The 19,528-nt window shown below is 44.7% G+C and overlaps 1 protein-coding gene across 9 annotated transcripts in view; it reads left to right on the top strand.

The window, feature by feature from the left end:
* LOC139245293 (bifunctional heparan sulfate N-deacetylase/N-sulfotransferase 4-like) overlaps positions 1 to 19,528 on the top strand; it is a 976,369-nt gene that overhangs the window by 941,331 nt on the left and 15,510 nt on the right. For 7 of the 9 annotated variants that reach the window (XM_070871150.1, XM_070871158.1, XM_070871145.1 and 4 more), the window contains 4 exons: positions 9,036 to 9,210; positions 9,303 to 9,473; positions 13,987 to 14,096; positions 17,930 to 18,032. In XM_070871150.1, the coding sequence (XP_070727251.1) occupies positions 9,036 to 9,210; positions 9,303 to 9,473; positions 13,987 to 14,096; positions 17,930 to 18,032 (559 nt within the window). Of the gene's footprint in view, positions 1 to 9,035; positions 9,211 to 9,302; positions 9,474 to 11,606; positions 12,006 to 13,986; positions 14,097 to 17,929; positions 18,033 to 19,528 lie in introns of those variants that run through there. The other 2 variants (XM_070871161.1, XM_070871159.1) reach the window with 2 other exon arrangements.

Here is a 19,528-nt window from a genome sequence, read left to right as displayed (position 1 = left end):
ATACTTGTGCAAAGGCTGTGCAACAATTGGGCACCTTCAGCGAATGTGTCCGTAACCGAGCAAGCATGCTGCGACACACCACGTGGTTGAGGATGATTGATCCAGCTTGGATCAAGCGGTACAGGCAACTCAACCCGAGGTACAGGACGAAGAAGTGTATGGGGTTCATTCTTTTACCAAAAGTCCTCCGATAATGCTGGAAGTTAAGTTAAATGGGGTTCCAGTATCCATGGAATTGGACACGGGTGCGAGTCAGTCAATAATGAACCAGTGGGCTTTAGAAAAGCTGTGGGACACTAAGGCAAAAAGACCAAAACTGGGGATGAGTGACCATAATATGGTAGAATTCTTCATTAAGATGGAGAGTGACACAGTTAATTCAGAGACTAGGGTCCTGAACTTAAAGAAAGGTAACTTCGATGGTATGAGATGTGAATTAGCTAGGATAGACTGGTGAATGGTACTTAAAGGGTTGACGGTGGATAGGCAATGGCAAACATTTAAAGATCACATGGATGAACTTCAACAATTGTACATCCCTGTCTGGCGTAAAAATAAAACGGGGAAGATGGCTCAACCGTGGCTGACAAGCGAAATTAGGGATAGTGTTAAATCTGAGGAAGAGACATATAAATTGGCCAGAAAAAGCAGCAAACCTGAGGACTGGGAGAAATTTAGAATTCAGCAGAGGAGGACAAAGGGTTTAATTAGGAGGTGGAAAATAGAGTATGAGAGTAAGCTTGCAGTGAACATAAAAACTGACTGCAAAAGCTTCCACAGATATGTGAAAAGAAAAAGATTAGTGAAGACAAATGTAGGTCCCTTGCAGTCAGAATCAGGTGAATTTATAATGGGGAACAAAGAAATGGCAGACCAATTGAACAAATATTTTGGTTCTGTCTTCACTAAGGAAGACACAAAATAACCTTCCAGAAATGCTAGGGCACCGAGGGTCTAGTGAGAAGGAGGAACTGAAGGAAATCCTTATTAGTCAGGAAATTGTTTTATGTAAATTGATGGGATTAAAGGTCGATAAATCTCCAGGGCCTGATAGTCTGCATCCCAGAGTACTTAAAGAAGTGGCCCTAGAAATAGTGGATGCATTAGTGGTCATTTTCCAACATTCTATAGACTCTGGATCAGTTCCTATGGATTGGAGTGTAGCTAATGTAACCCCACTTTTTAAAAAAGGAGGGAGAGAGAAAACAGGGAATTATCAACTAGTTATCCTGACATCAGTAGTGGGGAAAATGTTGGAATCAATTATTAAAGACATAATAGCAGCCGATTTGGAAAGCAGTGACAGGATCGGTCCAAGTCAGCATGGATTTATGAAAGGGAAATCATGCTTGACAAATCTTCTAGAATTTTTTGAGGATGTAACTAGTAGAGTGGACAAGGGAGAACCAGTGGATGTGGTGTATTTGAACTTTCAAAAGGCTTTTGACAAGGTCCCACACAAGAGATTAGTGTGCAAAATTAAAGCATATGGTATTGGGAGTAATGTATTGATGTGGATAGAGAACTGGTTGGCAGACAGGAAGCAAAGAGTAAGAATAAACAGGTCCTTTTCAGAACGGCAGGCAGTGACTAGTGGGGTACCACAAGGTTCAGTGCTGGGCCCCCAGCTATTTACAATATACATTAATGATTTGGACGAAGGAATTGAATGTAATATCTCCAAGTTTGCCGATGACACTAAGCTGGGTGGCGGTGTGAGCTGTGAGGAGGATGCTAAGAGACTGCAGGGTGACTTGGACAGGTTAGGTGAGTGGACAAATGCATGGCAGATGCAGTATAATGTAGATAAATGTGAGGTTATCCACTTTGGTGGCAAAAACACAAAGGCGGAATATTATCTGAATGGTGACAGATTAGGAAAAGGGGAGGTGCAACGAGACTTGGGTGTCATGGTACATCAGTCATTGAAAGTTGAAATGCAGGTACAGCAAGCGGTGAAGAAGGCAAATGACATGTTGGCCTTCATAGCGAGAGGATTTGAGTATAGGAGCAGGGAAGTCTTACTGCAGTTGTACAGGGCCTTGGTGAGGCCACACCTTGAATATTGTGTACAGTTTTGGTCTCCTAATCTGAGGAAGGACATTCTTGCTATTGAGGAAGTGCAGCGAAGGTTCACCAGACTGATTCCCGCGATGGCAGGACTGAAACATGAAGAAAGACTGGATCGACTAGGCTTATATTCACTGGAATTTAGAAGAATGAGAGGGGATCTCATAGAAACATATAAAATTCTGACGGGATTGGACAAGTTAGATGCAGGAAGAATGTTCCTGATGTTGGGGAAGTCCAGAACCAGGGGTCACAGTCTAAGGATAATGTTTAAGCCAGTTAGGACTGAGGTGAGGAGAAACTTCTTCACTCAGAGAATTGTGCACCTGTGGAATTATCTACCACAGAAAGTTGTTGAGGCCAGTTCGTTAGATATATTCAAAAGGGAGTTCGATGTGGCCCTTACAGCTAAAGGGATCAAGGGTTATGGAGAGAAAGCAGGAATGGGGTTCTGAAGTTGCATGATCAGCCATGATCATATTGAATGGTGGTGCAGGCTCGAAGGGCCGAATAGCCTACTCCTGAACCTATTTTCTATGTTTCTATGTTTCAATCAATGCGAAAATGCGTACCTACATCAAAGAGTTTATACAAGTCATTGGCAGCGCGGCAGTAAAGGTATCGTACAATGGAGCTATGCATGATTTATCTTTGTGGATCGTTCCAGGCAATGGCCCAACGCTGTTCGGCAGGAGATGGCTTGAGAAAATAAAATGGAACTGGAACGATATTAAAGCCTTAACATCAGTGGATGATGCTGCGTGTGCTCAAGTGCTGAGCAAGTTTCCCTCGTTGTTCGAACCAGGCATCGGCAACTTCAGGGGAGCCAAAGTGCAGATCTACTTTCGCCCGGATGCAAGACACGTCCATTACAAGGCTAGGGCGGTTCTGTACATGATGAGGGAGAAGATCGTGATCGAACTGGACAGACTTCAACGGGAAGGAATCATATCACCAGTCGAGTTCAGTGAATGGGCCAGTCCAATTGTCCTGTTGAAAAGTGATGGCACGGTCAGGATCTGCAGCGACTACAAGGGAACGATCAACCGAGTCTCGATACAGGATCAGTACCCTTACCCAAGGCTGATGACCTGTTTGCAATGCTAGCGGGGGGGAAGTCGTTCACCAAATTGGACCTGACCTCTGCTTACATGACACAGGAGCTGGTCGAATCGTTGAAAAAACCGACGTGCATCAACACACACACAGGATTGTTTATATACCACAGATACCCTTTCGGAATTCGCTCGGCGGCAGCCATATTTCAGAGAAACATGGAGAGTTTGTTGAAGTCCGTCCCGAGAACTGTCATGTTCCAAGATGACATCCTGATCACCGGTTGCGACGCCACCGAACACCTGCACAACCTGGAAGAGGTTCTGCGTCGTCTGCACAGAGTGGGACTCAGGCTAAAATGCTCCAAGTGCATTTTCATGGCACCAGAATTCGAATTCCTGGGGAGAAAGATTGCAGCAGATGGCATCAGGCCTACGGACCCGAAGACAGAGGCCATCATGAATGCACCCAGACCCCAGAGTGTGACGGAGCTGCGTTCGTTCCTGGGTCTTCTCAACTATTTCGGTAACTTTCTACCTAGTTTGAGCACATTGCTAATGCCCTTGCACATGCTGCTGAGAAAGGGTAATGATTGGGTTTGGAGCAAATCTCAAGACAGAGCCTTTGAGAAGGCCAGGAACCTGCTATGTTCCAATGAATTACTGGTACACTATGACCCACATAAGGGGTTAATGCTGGCCTGCGACGCCTCATCATATGGGGTCAGTTGTGTGCTCCAGCAAGCCAATGTATCAGGCAAACTCCAACCAGTTGCATACGCATCCAGAAGTCAGTCAAAGACTGAAAGAGTATGGTAAAGAGGCTTTAGCATGCGTATATGGGGTTAGGAAAATGCACCAGTACCTGTTTGGGCTTCAGTTTGAACTTGAAACAGACCACAAGCCGCTCATTTGATTGTTTTCTTAGAGCAAAGGTACAAACACCAATGCCTCGTCCCGCATCCAAAGATGGGCACTGACATTATCCGTTTATGATTATATCATCCGCCACAGACCAGGCACTGAAAACTGTGCTGATGCGCTTAGCCGGCTATCATTGCCCACAACCAGGGTGGAAATGCTGCAGCCCGCAGACTTGCTGCTGGTTATGGATGCCTTTGAGAGCGAGGGGGTCACCTGTCACGGCTCGCCAAATTAGGACCTAGACCAGCCAGGATCCTGTACTGTCAAGCGTAAAAAGGTGTGTCCTAAATGGAAATTGGTCTGCCATTCCCAGGGAAATGCAGGATGAAATTAAGCCTTATAGCCATTGTCTACTCAGTCTGATTGTCTATTATGGGGTAATCGTGCTGTTATGCCAAAAAAAGGCAGGGAAACTTTTGTGCAAGATTTACACAGTACCCATTGTCATGATGAAGGCCATTGCCAGGTCTCACGTTTGGTGACCCGGCATTTATTCGGACTTGGAGTCATGCGTGCATCAGTGCAACACTTGCATGCAACTGAATAACGCACCTGTGGAGGCTCCGCTGAGTCTGTGGTCATGGCCATCCAAACCATGGTCAAGGATCCACATAGACTTTGCCGGCCCCTTTCTCTACAAAATGTTTTTAGTGGTAGTGGGCACTTACTCCAAATGGATTGAATGCGTAATCATGTCATCCAGCATGTCCACAGCCACTATTGAAAGCCTCCGGGCCATGTTCGCCACCCATGGCCTGCCTGACGTCCTTGTTAGCAACAACGGACCGTGTTTCACCAGTTCGGAGTTCCACAAGTTTATGACCCGTAATGGCATCAAGCATGTCAGGTCTGCCCCTTTCAAACCCGCATCTAATGGTCAAGTGGAGCGGGCTGTCCAAACCATTAAGCAGAGCCTAAAATGCGTGACTCATGGCTCCCTACAGACCTGCTTGTCCCGCATTCTGCTCAGTTACTGGACGAGACCCACTCGCTCACTGGGGTCTCTTTTGCCGTGCTGTTAATGAAGAGAGGCCTCAAAACCAGGCTCTCACTTGTACACCCGGATCTCAATGATCACGTCGAAACCAGAAGGCAACGGCAGCAAAGGTACCACGATCGCGCGGCCGTATCATGTGACATTGTTTTTCATGACCCTGTGTTTGTCCTGAATTATGGTCATGGTCCAAAGTGGGTTGCTGGTATGGTTTTGGCCAAGGAGGGGAACAGGGTGTTTGTAGTCAAACTGTTAAATGGCCAAACGTGCAAGAGGCACATCGACCAAACCAAACTGTGATGTACAGACAACCCAGAACAAATTGAAGATGACATCATCATCGACCAACCAACACACATCCAACCATCAGTTGACCCTTGTGTCATTCACGAAGACGAACCTACCATCCCCGACAGTCCTGTCAGATCGACTGTTCCGCAATGCAGCAATGGTCCTACTAACTCACCCAAGCTTGGGTTTGAACTGAGATCAACCAGGGAGCGGAAGGCCCCGGACCGTCTCAACTTGTAAATACAACCTGTATCAAGGATTTTGGGGGGGAGTGATGTTATATATGTTAACTGGGTTTTAGCTGCCACCAGAGAGTGTGACTGTCAGAGTCCTAAAGGTCACTGGCAGACACGTGCAAGCCGTGTATATAATGTTGGCAGCCATGTTGAATCCTCACTTTGAGCATAAATAAAATGGAGTAAGGTCATGCCTGAACTAGCTCACCGTACTTAGCCTCATGGAGTTATTCGATACTTAACAATGACCAGGGTTGAATAACACAAACGACCAAAGATATTCTAGAATTTCATTTAATTAATTTTGGGGTCATTGAAAAATGTTGTAGAATGTTTCCTCAACAGATTAAATAGGTACAGTAAATTCTATGGTAGGGTAGACTGTACTTTTTAAGTGTATGCTTTCTTATTACAAATGTTTCAACAAAGTACTTGGTGACAGTCTATTTCTATAACTTAATTTTAAGTGTGAAGCAGATATTCCTTAAAAAGAGCCACCAATTATGTTCCACAATGGTTCTCCTGATCATCTTCTGTAACTTTGGCAGAAGATCAGACGGGACTTCGGAGGAACAACGCAAACCCATTTGTCTGGGATTTCTATGGATCTTCTGCCAAAGTTACCATGGTCAATTGGGAGAACTCCCAGGAAAATCCAATCCCAGAGTGTCACCTTCCAGGACTCCTTTTCAAAATCAAACAGTAACAAAGAACTACTGCCAGTGTCAGCATCCTTTTATTTTGTCCATTTCAGTTGATTCCTGCTGAGTCCATGTAGCCTCACCTGTCCCATTTCCAAGTATTTCCCCAGTCTATCCAGCAACTTTGAGTTCAGTGCAGTGCTGCATCCCTTGAGGTGGGTGTGTTCAGCCCTAGTTTTGTCATTTTAAACTTAGACATATTGGCTATAACATTTGACTTTGGATGATAGTGTAACATGGGCAATAGTGAATCAGCAACCCGTTTTACATCACTCCCGATTTTCATTTGCATTGACTTCAATGGTGTCCACTCTGCTGCTCGATGAGGTCGGCGGGAGGCCTGATCAGTTTTCATGGTTGGGCCTCGCTTACATTAAATAGGTACCAGTGCTGATCATGCTCCTTGCAGGCAGTTTGTCAATTGGGAGGGCAGGTAATCCAACGGGCTAGCCAAATCTAATTGAGCCTGCAGCAGCACCCCAATGATAAGCATGGGAGTGAGACTGAGCAGCAGTTTTACCAGCAGGTAAAACTTTGCAGCACCTACAGCAGCCTTGAAGGCTCGAAGCACCCTCAAAGCTACAGTAAAAATGGGCTTCAGCCCTGTTTTCAGCTTTCACTGACTGTAACTAAAGATCCTTTTTAATACCACGGTAAATGGCTGCATCCTGGCCCATAGTTTGTGGCGGGTTGACGAACTGATGGTAACAATGCGGGTAGAGATGACAAAGTCATTTGACCCCAATTTACATATATTGACAAGGCCCCCATCTACCTGCAGAAATCATAGAAACTTACAACACAGAAGGAGACCATTCAGCCCATTGTGTCTGCCGGCCGAAAAAGAGCTATCAGGCCTAATCCCACTTTCCAGCTCTTGATCTCTAGCATAGGTTACCACGCTTCAAGTACTTTTTAAATGGGGGTTCTGCCTCCATCACCCTTCAGGCAGTGAGTTCCAGACCCCCACCATCCTCTGGGTGAAAATAATTCTCCTCAACTCCCCTCTGACTCTTCTACCGATTACTTTAAATCTATGCCCCCTGGTTATTGACCTCTCTGCTAAGGGAAATAGATCCTCACTATCCACACTATCTCGGCCCCTCATAATTTTATGCACCTCAATTAAGTCTTTCCTCAGCCTCCTCTGTTCCAAAGAAAACAACCCAAGCCTATCCAATCTTTCCTCATAGCTAAAATTTTCCAGACCTGGAGACCTCCTTGTAAACCTCCTCTGTACCCTCTCTAATGCAATCACATCCTTCCTGTAATGTAGTGACCAGAACTGTATGCAGTACTCCAGCTGTGACCTAACTAGTGTTTTATACAGTTCTAGCATAACCTCCCTGCTCTTACATTCTATGCCTCAACTAATAAAGGCAAGTATCCCATATGCCTTCTTAACCACCTTATGTACCTGTCCTTCTACCTTCAGGGATCTGTGGACCTGTACTTCAAGGTCCCTCTGTTCCTCTACACTACTTAATATCCCACCATTTATTGTGCATTCCTTTGCTCTGTTTGTCCTCCCCAAAAGCATTACCTCACACTTCTCCAGATTGAATTCCATTTGCCACTTTTCTGCCCACCTGACCAGTCCTTTGATATCTTCCTGCAGTCCGCTGCTTTTGTCGTCACTATCAACCACATGGCCAATTTTTGTATCATCACTAAAGCAGATTATCACATTGCTGTTTGTGGGAGCTTGCTTGTGCGCAAATTGGCTACCACGTTTCCCACATTACAACAGTAACTACACTTCAAAAAGTATTTCATTGGCTGTAAAGTGCTTTGGACGATCTAGTGGTCTTGAAAGGTGCTATATAAATGCAAGCCAGTCTCTTTCTTTCTTTCCTTCTTTCTCACTCTTTCTCTCTTTCTTGCATCCTTGCGCTCTCTTTATCTCTCTTTCTTTCTCTCTTTCAGTGGTCAGCTGTGGCTCAATGGGTAGCACTCTCGCTAGTTGTGGGTTCAAGTTCCACTCTAAGGACTTGAGCACAAATAAATCTAGGCTGACACTCCAGTGCAGTGCTGAGGGAGTGCTGCACTGTCAAAGGTGCCATCTTTTGGATGAGACGTTAAACCGAGGCCCCATCTGCTCTCTCAAATGGACGTAAATGGCACTATTTCGAAAAAGAGCAGGAAAGTTATCCCCGGTATCCTGGCCAATATTTATCCCTCAATAACAGAAAAATAGCTTATCTGGTCATTATCACATTGCTGTTTGTGGGAGCTTGCTTATGTGCAAATTGCCTGCTGCATTTTCTACATTACAAAAGTGACTACACTCCAAAAGTACTTCATTGGCTGTAAAGCGCTTTGAGACGTCTGGTGATCGTGAAAGGCACTATATAAATCCAAATATTTCTTTCTTTTTTCATACACCAAATTCTCAATCATTTGAAATTAGGCTTCCAATTGACAGAAATCATTTTTAAATGTTGGTTTTCCAGCATTTGAAGAAATATCAGTACATTCAAGAACCATCAGATCGTGTCCAAAACTTTTCACAGGACTAAACATGATACACAAACATTTTTATACTTATTTTAATACTTTCTCTGCCATTCTTATTTTATACAACATTACCTGACTAAGAAGATTGGTGGGCAGTTCAGCCAATCACCTTGGCATAGCAGAGATAAGGACTTCATTGTGTTGGGGATTTTGGGCACAGAACATTGCAGTTCCAGTTTGCTGTGTCGCACCTTCTAGATTATGCATTCAAAATAATGAAAATTTACCTCCTACTCTATTTTTGTAGGTACATGAATTTTTTTCCTATCCCTTCCAATGTGACCACAGACTTTTTGTTTGAGAAAAGTGCAAACTACTTTCATTCCGAGGAAGCTCCGAAGCGAGCTGCAGCCCTCTTGCCAAAGGTGAAAATAATCACCATTCTCATCAATCCTTCAGATCGGGCCTACTCCTGGTACCAGGTAACCTTCACAATTCTGCATGTTTAATGCCCTCCGTTTAACTAAAGTTGCAGGGACCCCTTTGAATTCTCCATTTCTTCTGCTGTCCACAGCACCAGCGAGCCCATGAAGATCCTGCTGCTCTTCGATATAGTTTTTATGAGGTGATCACGGCAGGTCGGCGGGCTGTTCCCGAGCTTCGGGCCCTTCACAATCGTTGTCTGGTGCCTAGCTGGTACGCAGCTCATATCGAAAGATGGCTAACGTACTACCCTACCAGCCAGGTGAGCACTTAAACAGGCAAGAAGCATCTGTTTCAATTGCACATGACATGTCATTTTTATCCATTTATGTTTTATTAAACTCTGTGTATTTTTCAATCTCCTCTTACGGTGGAAGAAACCGGCATAGCCGAGGCCGTTGAACCCCTGCCGAACTTAACGGCAGAACCTCATTATCATTTTCTTGTTCCATTTCCCACCCTGTAGCCAATCATATTGACAGCCTGGCCTGCGAGTGGGAGGGAACACCAGTAGCAGGAGGCCGCAGCCAAGGACCCTTGGGGACAGCCCTTGGTAATCGGGAAACATAGAAACATAGAAAATAGGTGCAGGAGTAGGCCATTCGGCCCTTCTAGCCTGCACCGCCATTCAATGAGTTCATGGCTGAACATGCAACTTCAGTACCCCATTCCTGCTTTCTCGCCATACCCCTTGATCCCCCTAGTAGTAAGGACTTCATCTAACTATTGAGTGGGGAGAGAGCCCGTGATCGGATGGGGGAGAGAGGGCAGCAATCGGGAAGGCTGGAGGGAGAGGCTGCTGATGGTGGCTGGGGGAGGCCGAAAAGTTCTTGGGCTCCTGCTATATTTAATGTTTCGCCTCTCAACTCAGATGCCCCGATATCTGCAGCCTTAAAAAAGGTGGCGGGCGATTGTGCATGTGGGGCATGTTGGGAACGTGCTCCTCGTGTTTAACTCTTAAGTGCCCTTCCCTCGACCCTCTCCCACCATTATTGGTCTTTATTTCTGCTGCACTGTCAGGCAGTATCTGTTCCTGCAGCCAGTTTGCTCTGGTTCTGTACTCTGGCTAATACATGTGTGTAGAAATTGAACTTCGTTGTTCCTTTCTTATGGGCATAAAATAGACGCACGAGGGCCAATTTTGGGGCTCAATGTTCTGCGCCCCAAGCACACCCGAAAGACGACCGACCCAAATATTGCACCATTTTTCAGGCGTTCTTGGTGGCCACCTAAAACATGCATTAGGTCCCTTACAGATGTAAATGAGAGGCCTTTCAGCTGGTTCAGGCACCATCTACCAAATTGGATCGTGATAAGAGCAGCAGGCCACTGTTGCCAAAGTCTCCAAAAGGTTAGTTTTAAAAAAACAATTTGAAAAAAATGCTCCTGTGAAGTCAGGAGGTAGGAGTGCACCCATGACTCAATAGTACTCGACAGCTAACTCCTATCAATTCTGTCTTGCTTATAAGTACTGGTGGAGAAGTTACCTTGAGGATTGGGAACGAACTTAATCCTAGCCACAAAGGAGCAGTCAGCATTCACAATGCCACACCACTTGGTCCTTTCCTTTGTCTTTACTGAGAGAGGCAGGGCAAATTTGATGTTGATCTTATGCCTCCCTCTGTATGTGAAGAATTTGCACTGAATTACGCTCTCTTTATGGTACAATTACATAATGGGTACAAATTTTACACCTGTATGATTTTGATAGCTGCTGCAAAAGAAGACCAAACAAGTGTCCATTTACACACTTGCATCACTCACCGATCAAGGAAATCAAAACTTTGCCCATGTGTGCTCGAGTGGAGCTCTGCTCACAACTTGTGGGCCTAGAAATTCCCTACTTTAGTGCCGGATTTCTTCAAAAAATGGCGGGCAGCTCGCTTCTTCCTGTTTCCGCGGCGGCACACCATTATAGTGAGGGCCATAGCACTGCCATTGCCAGTGCTGGCCTCTCAAGGTCAAATGAATAGATTGTGACATTAATCGGGGTGCAACGCCTGATTTGATGCCACGACTGCTATTTTGGATGTTGTCGCATGTCATAACACCTTTTCGTAACTACGCATGAAGAACATGTGTGAAGCAGCCCTGCAGAGATGCTGTCAGGGCTTAAAGGGGGACACACATCTTTCAGGTAAGTTTGGATTTCAGCTTTTGGACTTTTTTTTAATGTATTTTATTGAAGTACTGGCTTAGTGCAATACATTTAAAAAGTTGTTAAAGTGTGCAGGGAGTGCTGCTGGACACTTGCACGGCTTTGGATGGTAAAGGAAGGCCTCAGAGAAGATGGAAAATGCTGGAAATACTCAGCAGATCAGGTAGCATCTGTGGAGAGAGAAACAGCGTTAATGTTTCAGGTTAAGATGCTGCCTGACCTACTGAGTATTTCCAGAATTCTCTGTTTTTATTTCAGATTTCCAGCATCTGCAGTATTTTGCCTCTGAGAAGATCACTTGCTCACAGTACTGGGGGGGCACATGGAGATGAAGCAGAGGCAGCAAAGGAAACAAGATGTTCGTAGAGGGAGGAGGAAGAAGAAGAAGCAGAATAGGAGGAAACGGAAGGAAGGATGCAATGCAGACAGACCATTTCTGATTGGGATATCCGGGATGGAATCATCCACCTGTGGTACCAGTGACCACAACCCCGATTTCCCTTTCAACATTAGTCCCACACCTTACCTTCCCTCTGTTACTGACCATCACAGCATCCTCTTGGCCACAATGCTGAAATAAAAGCCACCACAAAGCAAACTTTCCAATCCAACTTTATAGATCTATCCATTCAATATTACATCACGAAATCAACTAATCAACCTTGTGCATTCCCTTTGTGACTGTCTTGTTTGTACCTTTGCCTATCCTAAAGATGTCACACAGTGCTACCTCAGTGGCTGCAACATGGCAGCTGGAAGGCCTTGCAGGACGACCTCAGCAGATGGTGGCTGGGAGTGTGAAGTCATGTGATGGTGTTGTTTCTTCTTTTTCACTCTCCTCTCCCTCTGGGCCAACCACAGCTGGGCAGGCTGGATTTCTTGAGTATCTGAAATGAGGAAGGCACAAGGATAGGGTTGTGGTGAGGGAAGGGCTGGAAAGCAAGAGCTGTATGCTTACACCATGTGCATTGAGCAGTGTGTGAGGCTAGTAGGAGATGGCCTTTGAAGATGCATTCACTGACCTTGACCAAAGGTCTGAAACGTCTTTGGGCACTGGAGCAAGGTCCTGGGGGTGGCACTGCTATCAGTGATGGTCCCGGTGATGTGGTCCCACATCCTTCTTCCTGGAGAGCCTCCTGGCCCCCTGTGGGTAGAGGACCTCTCTTGTAGTGTTGAGCCCCTGTATAAAGCAGGAGTACTGCATGCAAGACCCTGAGTGCCCCTTCCCTGGATTGTTGAGCCATTTGTGTTGATGCTGAGGTACTTTTACCATTTTTTTCTGTGCAGAATGAAGTTCAGCTTTAAAAGCGGAGGACTGCTATTTGGGAATTGTTTGTAATTTTTTTTTCAGAAGGCAGTTGAGCTCTAACAGCTAAAGGCTGCCTACTTTTAAATGATTTTAATTGTTTTATTTTAGAAGGCAGTTCCCCTTTAAGGGCTCAAGACTACTTTCTAAAATGACAACCTAGCTTTAAGAAAGCACGGCCTCACTCCAGGGACGCTACGGCAATGCTACATTAGGCCTCCTGCTGAGCACACTGCCTGAAGCAGCGAATTGCATGGTAGCTGTGCACTGCAATCTTTCAAGTCTGCAGGCAGCACCAAAATAACAGTGCTGCCTGCACTCTTTTTACAGGCATGAGTTAACCTCGCCCCACGGTGGCACTGCCCGTTTTCGGGCTTTATCGGATTTCTAGGCCGTGAACTTTCTGATGTCAATAAAGAGTTGACTTTAAGTTTAAATAAGTTAAAGTTGGACCAGTGGATCCCCTTGGTATTTTTAAAGTTTTAATTTTAAAGCCTACCCCAGTTACAATTGCACCAGACCTAGCATGAAGTGGCATGACAACATCTTCTCAGGCCTAACTCTTGCCACCAGGTTTAGCTGCAATCAAATTGCAAATTTTGCATCGGGAAGCAAAACCTGTTTTACATCAATGGAAAACATGCAATATAACTTTACCAAAAGCAAAATACTGCAGATGCTGGAAATCTGAACTAAAAACATAAAATGCTGGTAATACTCAGCAGGTCTGTCAGCATCTGTGGAGAGAAAAACAGTTACCGTTTCAGGTCAGGCCAAAGGTCATCAACCCAATATAACTTTATACTTGGCAAGGAAACAATGCAATTGTCACTTTAACAGCTTCAGACTCCTTAAAGCCAATTAATATGAAGAAATTAAAAATTTACACCAGTAATAATAAGAGCTTTTCGACAGACAGGACTATTCTTTGCCAGCCCACACACAGTTGCTACATCAAATAATGTCTGCTCGTCAGGAATTAACAAATTTATGTTAGCTATTCTTGGCCATCTGGGAAAAGTTGTGGAATTGTGAGCAACATATTTTTTATCAAACTAGTGGCAGTAAATTCACTACTGCCTGTCAAGGGGAAGTCTAACTTAAGATAGCAAACAGCTCAAAGTCTTCGCCACGCTGTATCACCTTCCCCTCACCACAGGTGTGAAACAGCCATTTAAGTCAGTATGCTACCAAATGACAGCCAGATAGATGTGGATGGTTATATTTTATTTATATTCTTACTTTGAACTTGTGTTTGTACTTTTAATGATTTATTGTCCAGTAACATTATCTGACTGAAACTGGTTTTAGTTACACATTATAGATGGGCACAAGCTGAGGACTGGCCCTGCTGCAGTAATGGATGGTGTGCAGAAATTCCTTGGAGTTTCCCAGTACTACAATTATTCTCAGGCCCTGACGTAAGTTTATAAGAAATGTATACAATTTTAGTGATTAAATGTTGTATTTATTTTGCAGATCCGATTTTGCACGGGATTCCACTGTCTTGACAACAGTGAGCATGGGTTATAAAACCGGGGTGCAGGCTTACGCACCCAATTCTCAGTGCACTGCATTTCGAGTTGCTGCAGTGCATCTTGTAGATGGCACACACTGCAGCCATGGTGCACTGGTGGTGGAGGGAGTGAATGTTTAAGGTGGTGGATGGAATGCCAATCAAGCGGGCTGCTTTGTCCTGGATGGTGGCTGTCATGTATTCAACTATCATTGTAACCCATGTATAAGCTGACCTAAGTTGTACACCTTGAAAACATTGACCACGGGGGGCGAACTTGTGGGAGACACTCCTAACCTGGACTTTCCGGTATAAAAGGGGAAGCTCCACCCACCTTCAGTCTCTTGAGGTCTTGGTAATAAAAGTAACTGGTCACAGAGTGACCTTCTCTCAAGTATGGGCCTCGTGTGTATTTATACTGTGTAGTAAGGACATATCAGTGGCAAGCTTATTTTAGCTGCACTCAACCAGGCAAATGGAGTGTGTTCCATCACTCTCCTGACTTGTGCCTTGGAGATGGTGGAAAGGCTTTCGGGAGTCAGGAGGTGAGTCACTCACCACAGAATACCCAGCCTGTGACCTGCTCTTCTTGCGCTAGTGGCTGATCCAGTTACATTTCTGGTCACTGGTGAACCCCAAGATGTTGATGGATTTCGGCAATGGTAATGCTGTTAAACGTCAAGGAGTGGTGGTTAAACTCTCTCTTGTTGGAGATAGCCATTGCCTGGCACTTGTGTGATCTGAATGTTACTTGCCACTTATCAGCCCAAGACTGAATGTCGTCCAGGTATTGTTACATGCGGGCATGGACTGTTTCATTATCTGAGGAGTTGCGAATGGAACTGAACACTGTGCAGTCATCAGCAAACATCCCCAGTTCTGACCTTATGCTGGAGGGAAGGTCATTGATGAAGTAGCTGAAGATGGTTGGGCCTAGGACACTGCCCTGAGCAACTCCTGCAACGATGTCCTGAGGATAAGATGTTTGACCTCCAACAACCACAACCATCTTCCTTTGTGTTAGGTACGACTTCAGCCAGTGGAGAATATTCCCCCTGATTCTCATTGACTTCAACTTTACTAGGGCTTCGTGATGCCCCAATCGGTCAAATGGTGCCTTGATGTCAAGGGCAGTCACTCGCACCTCACCTCTGGAATTCAGCTCTTTAGTCCATGTTTGGACCAAGGCTGTAATGCATTAACTGTAATCTGCTGGTTTTTGACCCACTCATATTATGTTTACATGAGAACACCAGCGGCAGATCGGGGCTATAAAATGAGCGGAGGTGCGGTGGCCTGGGAGCAGCGTGGAGGCATACCACTTCAGGGAGCAGCGCGAGCTAGTGCAGGAGGGCAACGGCAGCGAAGAGTGACATCATCAAAGTCCAGGTCGGTGATTGGAGCATGGGCAGATATAGCAGGAGCGGTGAAAGACATTGGAGGGATGTGATCGGGGCCCAGGAGAAGTGTGAGTTCGGGGCCGGGGCCCAGGGGCAGCCCACACTGCGATATGTGTGCACACTAGGTCCGTGCAGCAGAGCAGCTCTCCAGTCATCTTGGATAACCCTTGCCACTGGACCAAGACCTAGCTCTGTCAAGCCTGTGTGGTAGCTGGTGTGCAATGGGCACCACACGTTAAAAAAACCCACGCACAGGCATCTTCCACTCTTCAGGATGTAGTTCAGGACCTGGAATATTAGGTCCTTCAGTAACACACCTGTGAACTCATCCTTTTTTGGCGTGGAAGCAAGTCATCCTCGTTTCGAGGGACTGCCCATGATGATTATGTTTAAATCATTCTGTAATTCAGGAGCTGCCTCCTTTCAATCCACAGATCCTTCTTGGAAGTCACTAGAAAATGTTCCCCATATTCCCGCTTCAAGATAGTTTTTGATACACACACCTCTGGCCACTTTGCCTGTAGTTGATCACTGTTCTTATCCAGCAAGGAAAACTTTCACTATAACAAAAATTCCGATCCCCTTTAATGGTGAATAACTTGCCAGATTTCCGCCCCTTCCCCCCCACCCCCCCCACCACCCACCTGCCTCATTCAATTGCTGGTCAGGTTCGCTTCACCTATTTTTCATGCACAGGGAGCATATTAAAATAGGACAAAAAATGGCTAGTCTTGCAAAGTTTGGCGAGGCCAGCCCTCCTTACTTTTAGTACAGGTTTACGCACACCATGGGCAGGTACAGCCTTGGTTCTGTGGATATTGCAAGAGCAGGCATATATATCACACATGGAGATAAGTCTACTGAATCTGGTTTAGTTCCCCATTACTGTGCTTGCTTGAAGGGCATATACATCAACTGCTGCTCTGTCTAAGTGGTGCTCATGGAGCCATGAGACCCTCAAGCTGCTAATCGCAATGTAGTGCTTGGCACATAGTGACAGCCCTCTGGCTGTTAGCCAATGAAAATGAGGATCAGTTGTACACCCAAACAGACCAAGTGTTTGTCTAAAGGAGACTGACTTAATAGGACCATTGATTTCAGCTTTATAGGCAGTATTTTCTAAAGAATAATTGCCCTACTTTGGGCAATCTTCAAACAGGGGTTGAAAATCGGTCAGTGAGACATTGCACAGGCTCCCTGCTGGTACTGACTCCTTCTAGGATTTGCTACCAGAAGTGACATCAGATGTTGAAATTGGCTGCCCCAAAATAGGCCTGCATATTCAAATAGGGCAACAATGACATATCTACATCGTAGGTTACATTTTTTGGCATTACTGCATTAACAATGCTCGACACTAGTAATGCCAGCATTCAGCATTGCTAGGGCTGGCAGAGAACATTTAAAATTTACGTGGCCTAGCTAGTGAGTGCAATCAACAATAGTAAAATCAATGTACTCTATCGCACAACACTAGAAAACATCACTTCAAAGAGGTTAACTTCAGGAAGTTTGACAGGGTCAGTGGTGGGGCAGTTAAGTGGACATAAGTCCACCCTGGCAAGTAATATCAACAAAAGTGGCACCAAGGAAAATTCCACCATATATATGGCCTTAGAGTCTCCATGGTATACACCTAAGTGTCACACAAAGACAAAAACCTTGAACACTCCTGTTGTAATAAGTGTAATAAAATAAGTTCTAATCTAGCTATTGCAATAATAGTTTAAAAATTTGAAAAGGAAATGAGAAATTTTGAATGGTAAATTATGGAGAGAAATCATTGAAAAACTCAAATTAACGATTAGTAGTGATTTATAACAGAAACATTGCAATGAGAATTCAAGAGACACGTTCCATGGAGAGGGCTGATTCGTGGAATGTTGTAGAGGTTACTGGCATTGTTTCACTTCTGCAAGAGTCATCATTTTGCTGTCATTTTAGATACTGACATTATGAATAACAACTGCATATCTTCAAATCTTAGATCGTGACACAGTAGTAGTTATCCAGCAGAAAGTCTGGAGACTAAACCCATTAAACTGGGCTCTGCTTCCTTTTAAACAGCTAAATACACTTTATGGATAAGGCGTTTCCTAAACAGATTTTGTCAAATATCTTCCTTCTGTTATTGGTAAGATAAATGTGAAATATGAGTAAGTAATAAGCAGTGATAACATACTCCAAATGGGGACTGATGCAATTACATGTTGTGTTGAAGTAGATTAATGTGCTTCTTCGCTATTAGCTATTAGTGTAAGAGTAAACCCTAAAGGGGTTCTATAAATGTAGCTAATGTTAGTAGCAAATGGCTGAGAGGGTGTCTTATGAATTTCAGGTTTGATCCACAAAAGGGCTTCTGGTGCCAGTTGCTTGAAGGAGGGAAGACAAAGTGTCTGGGGAAAAGCAAAGGCAGAAAGTATCCAGCGATGGATTTAGAGGTATTTCTGTTTAAAAAAATATCCAGCAGCCTAATCCTCATACAAATTTAACATAATGTTACATTAATTTACATCGCAAACTCTTGGGAACACCATGAATCTGTAAGTGGTTTTCCTTAGGTGTTTTTGACGCACCCCCACTTTACAATAGTTCGAGAGCTGGGAGTGACTACTGTACTGAACAGACGAATGAGTCAGGGACAAATACCTTGGTCTCAACCGGCAATGCTTTTATTAAAGTTAAAACACACACCTGCACCCAGTAAAACCACGCACACCCTGGTGTGTAAAATAAATAAATACAGTACAACACATAATCTGGCCCATCTAAACAGGCCCCTTTCACGAAGTACCCACGTATAAAACCTCCCCTGAAAACCCCTAAGATTTGGTTGGGAGAACCCACAATATCCGCTCACACCGTGGCTATGATCTTAAAAAATGTGTTTGTGCAGGGATGATGCTCACCGATTGGTTTGTTTAATCGCTGCTTCTCCTGATGAAAACGTGTCTCTTCTGGTTTCTTCTCTCCACCCATAAGGAGGGTTCGGTTCCTGTAGAGGCGAAGCAGTGAGAGCAAGAGAGCAAGCTGTGGCCACATGGCCTCTTTTATACCCCCATACTGTCCGCCCTTTCAGGCTGAATAAAGTTTGTTGTTTTGAGGCTTCCTGTGGGTGTGTCTTTTGGCCCAATAAAGTTTTTTCCTTGTTTTTGAGGCTTCTTGTTTTGAGTCCAGTGATGGGTTTTTGCTTCCGACTGATCTGGGCTTAATGGCTTTCTATTGTTCTGGTATCTCATCCAGGTAATGGCTTGATCACTGATCAGTTCACCTGATCTACCTTTGATGAGTTCATATTGTTTAACAATGGATCTCCATTTGCCCATCACCTGCGATTAATTGCCTTATCTTGGCCATTGTCTTCCCAGACCCACTGCCCATCATTCTAAGTCCAACATGGAGAAGTACCTGGGTCCCTCCCACAAACAGCTTCCAGCTTTTTCTGCGGTGAGAAAAATATGTCCAACAAATCCTTGGGGATTAAAACACAATGTCCAACAAATCCGTGGTGATTTGATGCTTACAGTCCCCCCTATGATATTTCAAGAGTCTTCTAAAACATATCAACATCCGCTGGTGAGCAAGCATCGTGGTTCCCAACCAATCCTATCCCTTTTTACTTTTAAAACACCCCGAATATACAACCGTGCATTGCACTGTTACCATATAGATACAGAAAGTTACATTCAAGGTTTGTTAACTACGGCCTCCCATTGACTCCGGGGCGCCTGACTTTCCTTTTTATAAGAAATACACAACAGGTATATCACAATCAAATACTGTACAATGACGAGACCATGTGAGCATATCCAGATCCATGGAGGAACCTCCACAGTTATACCAAGGTCCCACAGGGTGGGGAATTTATCCCTTTAATTCTTTCCCCTGTGTCCCGGTTTGTCTGATCCAGCGTGAAATAATGTTTTGGCATAGCTCA

Source organism: Pristiophorus japonicus, chromosome 2 (assembly GCF_044704955.1).
Source record: "Pristiophorus japonicus isolate sPriJap1 chromosome 2, sPriJap1.hap1, whole genome shotgun sequence".
Classification (NCBI taxonomy): domain Eukaryota; kingdom Metazoa; phylum Chordata; class Chondrichthyes; family Pristiophoridae; genus Pristiophorus; species Pristiophorus japonicus.
This window is presented reverse-complemented; position numbering and strand designations above follow the sequence as displayed.